We start from the raw sequence: 13936 nt of genomic DNA on the forward strand, positions 1-13936 counted from the left end.
TTTTCCCATCTCCAGGATAAAACAAACGAACAGAACCCTGGCAAATAAGTAATTTATGTTTCTCTCTGGTCTTCTGTTTGCAAGGTTCATTGTTCATTTCACTACCAAAATACTTATCCTTTAATTAGAGGTATTACCACAGTCCCTATTACGAAATAGAAAAGAGTGATAATCAAATTCACCTGGAAAATCCCAAAGTGGTTTAGTTTATTAGTGGCTATTACGGAGTCAGAAGCGTGGACTGAAATAATAAAAACTATTACTTTATTAATATGATTCTAAAGAGAAACAGTTCGCTCTTGGTTAGTCTCACATTACTGCAGATATTAGCCAGACTTAGCTCTAGTTTTATACACACATGGCCTGATATTTTTTTTTCTTTTCTCCCTTCCTTTCCTCTCTCCTCCTTTCATATGAGTGCTTGTTCAAAAAAAAATCATTGGGATTATTCAAAAAAAGAGTAGCACAATATAGTAGCTCTATAGTTGTGTTTTTTTGATGCTGTTAGGAGCCTCACCCCATTCTCTAGTTTCAAAATGCAAGTTGAAACTTGCAGAAAATCACATTAGAAATATTTAACTTTTGTTTAGTTTTCAATCTTATAACATTTGAGTTATAAGTTGAAAGGGGTTGTGGATTTCTTTTTCCTCTTTCTTTTGGTGATGTTAGGGTGAGGGGAGAGGAGGGAATGAACTGAAGAGTGTAGAAAAAAATTATAAAAACTTAAAAGGGACCCCAAAGATTACTGAATATTCTGTCCAGTGCATTGTTCCTAGTTATTATAAAATTTTAAAATCTTTCATTGACTGTGAATTATCTTACAACTTTTAAACTGCAGGAAATTGATCATGAGATTCTTTCCCATAGAAATGAAGATTGTCTTGTGGAATGCAATTGGTTGTCCTGTGGATAGACCCATTGTGCATCTACTTATAAATTCATTCCAGTATTCTTATTTGCCTGAATATATTTGGTTCTTTTAAATTTCCTTTAAGTCGGTTGTAACATATTCCTGGTTTCTTCATTAATTAATGAGGTAAATACAATCTTTGACAGATGTTTATTTTATATGCACATGAGAATAATGATTATTCCCTTTCTAAAATTTTCTCACCTAACCAGTGGCCACAGAGGGATCTGGAGAAGAGTATATTGGAAAAATAAATTACTCTCTAAGTAATTCTACGCCAAATTAACCAGAAAGTCTTTTACATAAATATGTCATTTGGGGACAAAAAATTCATCATACGTCATTGGTAAAAATGGCATTTCATATTAACTCATCTTATTTTTAGTTCAATCTTTCTCTATTCTTTTTCTTTAGTTTTGAAGAGTTGGTTCTTCTCCTGATTCTGGACAATCTTTGAGACAGTAAAATCTTTAGGAAAAGGTGCAGTTACTTAAACCTAGCTGGGCATTTGGGCATTTGTATCGAAGAGGCATTTGGATCTATGAGAAAAAAATAATTGCTGCTGGGTGGGAAAGGAACTAGAAGAGGGAAAGGGAAACACATTCTTTCATCTACTTAGTGATTTATTCAATGTCCCTCAATGAAATTAAAAGGAAAGATGTTTAAAAAAAAAATCCTCCAAACTAGTAAACAAACAAAAAACCTTTGGAATGTTACAAAGGGCAGGCAACTCTTTAACTGAATCACTCTAGGAGTTTTAAAGTGATTTACTTATAAAATCCATCATACTAAAAAAAAAAAATCCATCATACTAAGACAAACTTAAAATGATTATTTAAAAATATAGCTAGCTTTGCATTTCATGTTTGTACGAGAAGTAACCACTGGCTTTTCAACACAAAGCTAGACAATTTCATTAATGAATATATACATCTAATTCACTGACATTGGGTTCTTAAATCAAACTTATTTATGAATTCTTTTGTCATTGTAGCAACTAGGGGCTTGGTTTGTGGGAAAAGTGGTTATAAAGGGAGAGTAGGTGAGAGTTTGGGGGGGATGATGGAACAGTTTTGTATCCTGATTGTGGTGGTGGTTATATGAATCTATGTCCATGATAAAATTTCATAGAACTATTAAAAAAATGAAGAAAGTGCATGAAAAACTTGTGAAATACAAATAAATTCTATAGCTTTTAATATATATATATATATAGCTAAAGCATTAAAGTTTTGAGAGAACACTTATCTAAAATATGCCTCTACATTCACTTAGAACCACACCTAAATCATTCCAAATAAATGGGAATCTAACTTATTGAGAAAGCTTTTTAGTCAAGGATACTTGATCTGAATGTGAAATTATGAAAATATTTCTCAACTGCAGCTGTTAGCTTACAAGTCTCTGGAATTGCAAATAATTCATGCTGGTTATGAAATGCATATTGAAGTCTCCAAGCAAAATTTTGCAAAGGTGCCCAGGACATCACTCTGCAAAACATCTAATAGCACCACTTTTTTTCATACGTTCCTCACATCCTTAAGTATCGCGCCTGAGTTGTGAGGGTCTTCAGCACTGTAAGGTACCTAGTAGCATAACCAAGAATAGAATGGTTCTAGAAATTAAGATGACAAAACAAATGACAATTTTGATACAGTCACCAATACAATTATTTGAAAAAAAAAAAAATTCAGTGACTGCCCCGTCTAGTGCCGCTAGCCAGTGATGTGAAGGAAGGACCCAATTCCATAACATTCTAAGGCAGTCCTGGGACAGCAATATTTAGTGGCATTTTCCAAGTAGTTGACTTCTTTTTCTCAGGATAGTGTTGCCCTTTTGGGTTCTTTGAGAGGCAGCTGGCCTTGGCAAGAATGCCTCAATGGCTTTCTTGTGGAAATGCTCAGTGCTGGAAGTGGGGGAAGAAAGGCTGACTGCATTAAAGAGCACATTTTCCTTTCAAAGAGACGCTGTACTAGAAGGAAATGCTGCAGGAGATCAGAGTTCTCTCCAAGTTCCAACGAGCCAGAGATGACTGGGCTCTTTCAAAGCCTAGTACCTTGTACATTTGAGTACTCTGTTAAACTCATCTTGTAGGTCTGACCCAGCTTCCTCTAATATGGTTCCAGACAAGATATTAGAAGGATGGGACTTCCCGGGTGGTCCAGTGGTTAAGAACCCAACTAAGCCCGCGTGCCGCAACCACTGAGCCTGTGCACCACAACTAGAGAGCCCACGTGCTGCAACTACAGAGCCCACGCACCACAACGAAGAGCCCGCGCGCCACAACGAAAGATTCCACGTGCCACAACTAAGACCCAATGCAGCCAAAAAATAAATAAATAAATAAAGATATTAGAAGGAATCTTACTAAAGGAGGGACCCTCTTGACCATCGGGATGTTGTTCTTCTTTAACAATAAGGGAAAAGCCAGAAAAAAGACAGTTGATAATAAATGTTTAAGAGTATTGGTCCCACATTGTCTTCTCTTCCCGACAAATCCAGTGCTCAGTCATCTTGTTTCCAGTAGCATCCAGCACACCTGATCGTGCCTTTTTTCTTGAATTACTTTCTCCTTGACTTACATGACACCAAGCTTTCCAGGTTTTTGTTTTTCTTTTCTGGTCACTTCCTTCTCAGGCTCCTTTTCTAGATCCTTCTCCTCTCCTCAAACTCTAAATATTGCAGTGCCTGAAGGCTCAGTTTGGTGCAGTCTTCTGATGTGCTCACCAATGATTCTTGGTTTCAAATACCACCAAAGTACAGGCAACTTCTAAGTATTTACCCGCCAGTCTATACCTTTTGTCTGAGCTTCATATCGAAACTTTTTTTTTAAAGTAAGATTTGGGATAGCAAGCCATTTTACTCTTTGGAGGGAATAAACATTAATTTAACACAATCTATTTATCAAAAAATTATGCAGTGCTTCTTATGTGTCAGCCTCACTTCTAAGTGCTTTATAAATAAATGTTGTTAAATCCTAACAATAACCTGATGAGAAAAGAATTATTATTATCTCCATTTAATATACAGATGAGGAAACTGAGATATAAGCCACACACCTAGTAAGGTTTCATGCTCTTAGCCGGTACACATTGACATCTCTCCTGAGTGGCATGTTCACTTGGATATTTCAAAGGTACCTCCAACTTAAAGTGTCCAAAATGGAACTCTTGATTCCCTTTCTTAGCATCCGATTCCTCTTCCAACCTTCTCCATCACAGCAAATGATTCAACTGGGTAGCTAATTGCTCACATGAAAAATCAGGAGTGATTCTTGACTCCTCATTTTCCCTAGTTCCTCACTTTGAAACGATTCCCAAATTCTATTAATTCTCCCTCAAAAATGTATCTGAAATTCATTTACCTCTCTCCATCTCGACTACTACCACCTTGATATAATAACAGCAACAATCACAACAATAATAGCTAACGTTCACTGATATGTTTTAAGCATTTCTATATATTAGCTCATTATAACACTGTTAGGAGATGGGTACTGTCATTGTGATATGGACAAACAAGATTACTAGCAGACTTTTAGGGGCTGTCAAATTCTATGGAAGTGTGAGTCTCTGTCTTTGGCTAGTCTATTTTGCAACTCCATGGAGATGAAAGTTTCCTTGCAGAGAGCTAGTGATGATGTAGATGTTTCTCGTTCATAGCGACGGAACTTATTTTTCTGTTCATGTCAATGCAAATAATTTTCTCTGATAGAAAATATAAACTTTTCTAAATCCAATTCACATTAGAACTAGTTTTAACATCTTATGGTTCTGTCATAATTCATGAGTTAAATAAAAAGTTAGACAAGTGCTCATTTTATATTTATAAATCACGATTTTACCTTTCTGAAAATATTTTAACAACTTATATATTTAACAAAAATAAATTATATTTTAACAATTATATTTTCATCCCAATTTCTAGATGATAAAATTGAGACACAGATATTCCCAAGGTCATACTGCTAAATAAATGGCAGAGTCAAGATTCAAACCATGGCCATTTACTATAGAATCCATGCTCTTTACCACCTCATTGTCCTGGCTCTGAGGCTGCCATGTAAGCCGGATCATTGATGCTAATATCTGCTCTCCCCTGGACTACCACAATAGCCACTGGTCTGTTTTCTTCCTCTGTTAGCTCTTAATAATGCTTTCTTCATGCTGTAGCCAGGGGGCTCTTAAAATATAAACCTTTTCATTGTTCCTGCTATACCCAGAAACAAAGCCAAACTCCTTACCCAGGTTTATATCATGCCATTATCCATCTTCATCTCCTACAATTCTCCCCACCCCCCGCCCAGTCACTAGCTTCCAGACACACTAGTCTTCCTTCACTTGCTTAAATGTGTGTAATTCTTTCCTGACTCAGAGTTTTGGCATGTGTGGATCACTCTCTGGATGACCCTCCTCCCTTCTCTCAGCTTAGAATAACTTCCGCTCATCCTACAGGTCTCAGCTGACATGTCCCTTCTCAAAGAAGACTTCCCTGACTCCCAGACCTTTTGGGGGCCCCTGTCAGACTCTTGACAGAACCTCTTCATTTTCTTATAACAGCGATCAGTTTTTGATAATCCAGTGTGAATCTTTATGGAATAACCATCTCATTTATTAGACCAAACCTCCATGAAGGTAGAACTTCACATAATAGGTGATCAAAAATACATTTTTTTTTCAAATGAATAAGTGAGTGGGTAAATAGGAGGGTAAGGGTTGATGTTATGAGTGATTTGATATTGGGCTTATTCTTGTCTCCAGAGGTTGAAACCAAGCTAGATAAAGAGGCAATAGCCTAAAACTTCAAAGAAATTAAATCATACTTTTAAGTTCCAGGCATTGGCATGGAAAATCTGAAACCATTTTCCTGTTTTAGAAGTTTCTTATGGTCTTTCAAAAGGTGATTGTGCCCAGATTTAGTAGCTATCATGGGTTTATTTATTTTTATTTCTTATAGCTGCCTTTGGGCAGTATGTGCTGGCCTTGATTCATCTTGACGGGATTTGGGTTATCATGTAGCTTGAGACAAGTTTAAGTTCTGTGTCTATCATACTTATGTTAAATCTCAATAAAAATGCTGCTTTACAGAATAAAAGGATTTGGGGCAGCTTTGAGACAGAGGATGCCTTCAGTAATTTATACATGACTCTGGTCTAACACTGCCTTATTACACAACCAGCCACCCAACAGTGAAGACTCTGGAGCATTATGGAATTGTTCCTAGTTTAGAGGAGCCCACTCTTTAAAAATCATTACACACAGAGATTTGGGAAAAAGACAAGACAGACCCTTAACTGTATGAGAAGATACAATGGAGCCAAATCACTCTCCACCAATGAAAAATGAGGCTACGACACTCGTTTCAGACCATCTTTCTCTCCGTTGCTTTTCCAACCTACGTGAACAGAACATGATTTAAAAGTTTGGTTTTCCTTAAGGCTAGTCTGATGAGTTAAAAAGCCATATCCCAGGAACTAAAATGCCATTATAGCCTACAATGTTATTAGTGCATTTGGAGTTCTTAGCTTAATAAAAGAATGTAGATTTTCATGCATATTATTTTCTCTGACTTGGAGAAAAATCTAAAATATTGTAAACTCAGAATACTTGTCATGAACCATTTCTTCTTCACATGGAGTGGAATTAGTTTATCTTGCAATTTTGTAAAGGTTTCTTTCCCTTAATTCAACAAGTTTGGCAAAGCTTTCCAAAGAAAAGTTCAGTTCATTAAAAATGACCTTAATGGACTTAACATATATTGGTGGTGACAGGGTCCATACTGTATTTTGGCACACAAGGATCCCATTAATTTGTCTTTGCCACTCTCTAGGGCTCAGCTGAGCAGTAGTTCAGATTTAGTTCTGAAAGTAGCTCCAGACTGAGCATTAAGTGGAGACAGTAGGAGGGGCTGACAAATGTAGAACTTCTTGGTTTGCAAGAAAGGCTTTTCTAATGACTACATAAAAATGGCTCTGTCTGCTCTCTTGAATTTGTTATTGATTTTTCTGTCTCTGTGCATGCCGGGAGCAAGCTTGGGGTATCAACTGGACGTAACTCAGAGTTGAGAGAGGATGCTTTTCCATCCGAGCATTTTCTAAACTTTCCTTATTAATTTTTGCCATTTGCTATAGATTTCTTTTGGTTCAAATAAAGGTAACTAACCCTTGTCCCTTAGGATAAATTCTCGCCTAAATTCAAAGTGTGCCTCTTACAAGTGAGTCTTCAAAGAGGAGACACAGGAAGGTGGTGCTAGCTGGGGAACCACTAGTTGAATTTGGGGTTATTTGGGGTTACCTGTGGTTCTCTCACATGCCACATGATACGACATGTATGAGGCAGAGATAAGACCTGCCTCAATTTCTCCATTTGTAAATGAGTAATTATTATACAATTTTACTTACTTAAATATTCTCTAAGAAGATGAATGATGCTGGAAAAGGTCCAATCATAACCACAGTTAACACCTAAACAGAGTTTTCTGCATACCAGGTACTTTACACATAACTTAATCCTCTAAATAGCCTTGTGATATAGATACCATTATGTTCGTTTCTCAAATGAGGAAATTAAGGTCTCTGGGGTTAAGTGATTTGTCAGGGTTCCCTCTTACTGTTGGGGGATCCATGATTCACACCCAGGAGGTCGGTCCCTGGAGGCCACACTTTTCACCACTGTGCATGCTGCTACCATGCATGTAGCTTTGATCGATAGTTAAGGTGCTTTTTACTTTGATTCCAGCGGGGCTGTATTCCTGTTTGAGCACACAAATATACAGACTCACCCTCCCTCACCAACTCACATAGTTGGCAGCCTGATGTACCTGAAAAAATTTCATATTTTAGGAAATTATCTGTGGTTCCTTGAGGGCAGGGACTATTGGGTTACTTTTTACCGTACCTGCATTTGACACAAAGTCTGGCCCAGAGCAGGTGACTTAAGAGTGAATTCAGCTTCTTTCATTATGAAGAGTGAACAATTAGCAGGTCCAGTGTTATTTAAAATACATAATCAGCCAAAGAATTCATATTAAGCATCTGCAGAGGATATAAGGGATAAGAACGATCTGGGTAGACAGGGAGACCAGAAAGGAAGGAGTTGGAAAGGAGAGAGGTCACGATCGTTATGGGGATAAGGGCTCATTCAGTCTGGCCAGCATGAGGCTTTCACTCCGCCTTGTGCCAAATCAGAATTAAATGCTTTCGTGCTTTTTTATCCCGTAACTCTAATGCCATGTTCTGCTTGAACATCCTTTTTGAGGGTTTAATGATCTGCAAATAGTGTTTACATTTCTTGATCTTAGGTGACTCTGAATTCCTAAGAGATATATCTGTTTCTCTCTATATAGAAGATGTTTCCTTTTATGTTCTGTGGCCTGTGATTCACAAAGAGAATGTACTTGAGGCACCTTGTATTGAGGATATGAACAGCAAAACTATCTGGATCCATTACCAGTGTTTGATTCCCTAAATATCCTTTGGGGGAAAATATAAAATCACGTGTCACATAATTAACAGTCCTAACCACTTTAAAAAAGTATGAATTCACATTCTCAACCACTGAGTTAAGCCATCCACATTCTCAGACAACTTACTGGATATAAATATGGACTAATATAAACATATAGCTTGAATATTATATATTTAAATACTATTTTCACCAAGGTAAATGAACCATTTAATGACTATAGGATCACAATGGAGACTCTCATTGGCTTTTCTTTCTGTATCTTAATTCCTTGTGGGTTCTGTTCACACAGATGCATGACAGGAATTTCCCTTTGCCTCTTACTGAATCAGCCCCATCACTAAGCTGATGCCATCTGGCATCCAGATATTACCTCTGCCTTCTGCCCACTTGCTTTCCTTCTTCTTCCTTTTTAATATGGCTCACACCAAGGTTATTTGTGGCAATACATTTAAGGCTTGGGTATTGTGTCGCAGCCCCAAAATGTTGTCCTAACCATGCAGTAAAGCTGTTCACGAAAAATCTAATAAGATAAGTCAACATTTTTTTAAGTGTAAGATCAAGGCACAGAGGACCACCCAATCCCACCTTTGAAAGGACAGCACCGTTAGGGGTCTCTACCTGGTGTATGCTGCGGTTTGATGGAGGGACGGCTAGTTAAAATGGCGGTGCTGGTCAAGTGTACCCAAGGGAATCACCTGTCTCCCGTCACTTGTTCTGAGCCATCCAAGCACTCCTGGCAACTGAAATCACTCTGGGGTGGACCTGACTTCCCTAGATGCCCAATTAGTCTGACCTTCCTCTCCCTGGGATGACTTGATTCAGAGAGCAGAAAGTCTAGAAAGAGAAAGGTAGGGCATCGAGAGCCCCCACGCCATCACCTTCTAGGGCATTGGGTGGCTTGTGAGTGGCTTGAAGGAGTTAAGAAAATGAAAAATCTTCTTCCTATTCCAAGTCAGATCAGGTTTTTTAAGAAGGCCAGCTGATTAACTACAGTAGCAGTAGACAGCTGTCTTGACAGGTCCTAGAAGTCACCATAGTTTCATTTTTGCTCAAGAAATTAAGCTATCAAAGTGGCCATGCTGTGTACTTGGCTTGAAGTGGGCATGCTGTTCATGCACACGTCCCAACAAAGACTGAAAGGAAGGTATAAAAGCAGGAGATGCAAAATCAAGTCAGTGATTTCTTTAGCTTCTATCTGATTAATGAGTATAATTGGATGACCACAATGTAGTTCTGATCCCTCACCAAACAGAAGTAAAATTTTGAGGGTTTAAAAAATACCTAGAAAGCTGTTTCCATATATTGGTCAGTGGAAGCAACCAGCTGGCATTTCAGTGACGTGTCCTAAATCTAACATTACTCTCATCAGCTGGAGGCAAATTCAAAAACACATAGTTTGAATAACAGCAGAAGAGGATTCTGTCCGTCCCTCTCCCGTTTCCCCCTTTCTAGTGGTAGAATGGCACTGCTATTACCCTCAGAAAAATGCAACTCTCCCAGAATCTTATTTTTTTGTACAAGTCTATCTCAAACCATAATTCTTTCCATGTTAATTGCGTAGCAGGGATTTCTATGGATTTCTCAGCTGACATCCTTGGACGCAAGTTCACTTTACTGTGTGAATTTATAAGGTTGCCTGTGCTTGATCAGCTTCAGTAGCTAAAGCCTCCCATCCCTTAGTCTCAGTTTGGGGCTGGATCTTGTTCACGCTGCCCTGCTCAATGAAGAGCGACAAAGCTGCTTAAAGATTCTTGATGTGCGTTGTCAGGAAAACCTGATCAAAACATGTGTGTGGATGAAGGCGAATTATGGCCACCAGTGAAAAGTCAGTTTAGAGTGCAGGACTCCCACAAGTGGGTTAAGAAGGCATTTTCTGCAGATCAAGAAAATATACTCATCACAACGTTCCTACCTTTGTGCCGCAGGAATCGAATACACTGTAAAAAAAAACCCAGGTCTTTGTTGAGGAAAAGACAATGTCTGAAAGCATTTATAAATGAAGCTGCAGCTTCATAAGATGAATCTCATCAACAGTAAGTTCATTACTATCACGTGACCCACTATTGATATTTATTTCAGCTACGCTATGAGACTAATAACTGTATTTGTACCTTCTGCATGGCGTTTAGTTTAGCGGAATATGTAACATACTTCTGTTCTATAAAGTTTTAGTTATGTCTTGGCAGTTCAGTATTTTACTATAGTTTTCTTCTAAACATGTCTTAGAGTGGTTGCTTTCAAATGTATTTTTGGCTACAGTGATAAGCCCAATTTTTTTTTCATTTTGGGCTTACCAAAAGAATCTGACATTCAATAATGGTATCTCCATATACTAAAGACTTTAAGCTACTGATTTCCCCATAGTATTTAATGAGACAGGCTGGTGATAATATTTTTATTCTACATAAGGGGCAGTAAATGCTATTTGCTGTTTTATTACAGAACTCTCCATGTTAACTGGAGCCAAAGCAAGAGATAATAGTCCTGGACCACTGTTCTCGCTTCTCTTCTCTGTATTAGTTCATAAGTGACAACCACAGCTTCTAAACATTACTATATAATTTAAGCAATGTGAGTCTCTTTGGTGGGGGGGAAGGAAAGCCTTGCTGACAGCGTATCATTTTTTCATTATACTATGGAGAGTAATTATAGGTTGTTCCATACATTCAGAAACTAGTCTGTGTGGTTTTAAAAAAAGAATTAAGACCCTTCAAAATTATGTTTTTAAAATTCAAAATCAGTTAAAAAAAATAATGTGACACGTAGGACCTTTCCTAGGGTTCAGTGTGGTAAACAGTAAAGTGTATTAAAATGTGCAGACCACATACCTTTCATGACCTTATTCTACAGCTGTCATTTATTTCATTTTTGTATAAAAGTAATTATTGTTCTGAGCATAACAGTATACATATTTCCTTTACCCGGCACTCCAATTACAATCAACTTCAATTCAGATTAATCATGCCAAATGGCAATTCCACTACACCAAGAGTAAAATTTAATAATCTAATAGATGGCTATAGTTTCAATGGTTAAAACTATGTGTTTACTACTTTAGGGATTTTCTTAAGATCAAAGTTACGCATAATGCATCTTAATCAGAGTTTTAGTGGAAAACACTCATTACAAATTATAGTTGAATGTGGTCTATGTGATGCTTCTGCAGAAGCATTAAACTCTACTTACAGCTTTCATTTGAGAGGTATCTAATAAAGAGGAAGACTTTTAATTATTAGTATAAGGTGTTTTGATCTAATTTAAACTTTGTCATATTATTTAACATCGGTCATAATGCAATATTACTCCCAGAATTACGCTTTAGACCAAATGACAAAATATAATGTACGGGAGAGCAGAGTTTACGTACGTAAAATAATACCTATCTGGCTTTAAATGTATTGAATCTAGGAATACGTATAAGGAGTAACTAGCTCCAATTACGTGGCATCTTTCTGTGCCTTAAATAGGACCCCTTAGCGGATTCAAGAGTTAATACCCCTCTAAAATGAACTGCTTCCTTCCTCTCCAGCAGCAAGAAGGTCTGTCAAGCCAGGTACTGGCAGGAGAGAAACAAAGTTTCAAGCCTTTATATAGTCACATAAAAGTTGCGCTATATCTTTAACCACTGCCTTTCCTCCAAAGTTCTGCAGTGGCTAGCTGCTTTTTCTTAAAGCCTTTTCTCAAAGAAGTTGCAAACAAAATGCTGTAGCAACTTTATGATACAGAAATAATCTATGTTTTGCTTCTTATCCTTTTAAGTAAGAAATGTGTTACCTTATATATAAACCATTTTTCTGTGAAACCAAGTACCATTTTTTTTACACATGAACTTTGGTCATTTTACCAATCTGCATTTTGGATTTCTTCTTCAATCTCTTGATGTTTAGGGTGTGATTCAGAATACAATCTGTGTTCTGGCAAACCATATCAGATTAAGATTCAAACAGGACTCAGAAGAGGTTCTAAATTGCTTTTGAATATATAAATTATAATCTTAATTTATATATTATATTTAGTAAAATTTAAACTACAGGTTGAATTTGGAAACCATTTTGTATCCTGAATGCTATACTGTGAGCTCTTGGAGGGTGGGTAACATAACATGTCTTAGGTACCAATGCATAGCACTGAGCCTAGTACTTGTATTAAATAAATTAATCTAGAAAATCATCAGTCAGAGAAACTGCTTTGGTCATAGATGAAATTCATCAATAAAGTGCTTTCCTGTATTTTTAAAAATGATGTAGCAGAGAGGCCTATCAGTCTATTGCAGTAGAATCAATATACAGTTATTGGTCAATCAATCAACCAACTTAAGTTTGTCTCTCTTCCTTGTTTCCTCTCCTGAAGTATCTGGAAAATCTGTGCCTAGTGGTCTTACAGATTTCATGGCCTTGATCAGACCGAGCCAGTGTGGGACCTTGATCAAGTGGGGCAAAGACCTGGTATCCATCTGATACCAATCCCAGCAAGAAAGGGAAAAGAAAAGCTAATAAGCTTCCTTTGACCTCAGATATATTTCACTTACCCTTTCATTTTTGTGAGTGGCTATACTGCAAAGCTGGGAGATAACGAGTATAAAAAGCTGCCTAGGCTTTCACATCAAATCTGCGCTACATCATCAGATGCAGCCTGGACCTTCTCACCTTTGGCCTCTTGGCAAAAGAAAACAGGAGGTCAGATTTTGGAGAAGAGGGTAGGCACTACACTTTCATTTTCGTAGTTCATAACTGAAAAGATTTAGAGAGCAATCACGTTTTGAGAAACACTATGAAACTGATAAATCTCCAATTTGACAGCCCCGAAGCCTCATTCCTCCCTTGGTAAGAGGAGTACACTTAGCTCAGAACCCATGAAAGCCACCATCAGCAAGACACTGCTTTCTTTAAACCAATCAGCTTCATAAGCAGAACAACGCATGGCTGAAAACTTACGAGGGCTCTTCTGACACAGCAGCTCCTTCTTCAAGTTCTTGAGCTTGTTTGTACCATGGTAGCTTGGCCTCTACCGGAAGTTTTTCTGAGAATTAAGTGCATGCACACAAAAGAAAAGAGGTTAGAACCGATTTAGGATTTCAGGGAAATTTCATTTTCTCCTCCCCAGTTGTTGATTTTGTACTACCTAAAAGTTATGATGTCGATAACTGCAAATATGTTTCTAGGTAAATTTCTGCCTATGATGATAGTTATATGAAGAAAATGAAAATCAGATTTTAAAATGTTTAATAACACTAGTCTCTGTGTCTATGTCCCCTTTATTATGTTGATTAGCAAAGGAAAGTCTTTTTATTATGAAAATCATAACTCTAGAGCTCAGTATGTGTATAAAGGGTCATGGAAATATCTTTGATTCTATTTCCTGTTGAAAAGATTTACCTTTTAAAACAAACACAAAGTACAATGGATTATACTGTGATACTTTCATAAATTCGAACTTGTTTTTCTTTTGCCTTTTGGCTAAGTGTGATCTGTTCCACACTGTGAAAAACAAACAAAATTGACACTCTGAAATTCACAAAATGTTGCTTTAGACATTTGACTCATTCAATTCCAACCCAAGG

At 37.3% G+C, this 13936-nt stretch overlaps 1 protein-coding gene across 1 annotated transcript in view; it reads right to left on the reverse strand.

Moving 5' to 3' along the window:
- The window catches only part of ADAMTSL1 (ADAMTS like 1), a 433243-nt gene that overhangs the window by 233650 nt on the left and 185657 nt on the right, over window positions 1-13936 (reverse strand). The window contains exon 13 of the mRNA XM_065878827.1: window positions 13311-13395. Within this exon, the coding sequence (XP_065734899.1) occupies window positions 13311-13395 (85 nt within the window). The remainder of the gene's footprint in view (window positions 1-13310; window positions 13396-13936) is intronic.

Source organism: Phocoena phocoena, chromosome 6 (assembly GCF_963924675.1).
Source record: "Phocoena phocoena chromosome 6, mPhoPho1.1, whole genome shotgun sequence".
NCBI lineage: Eukaryota > Metazoa > Chordata > Mammalia > Artiodactyla > Phocoenidae > Phocoena > Phocoena phocoena.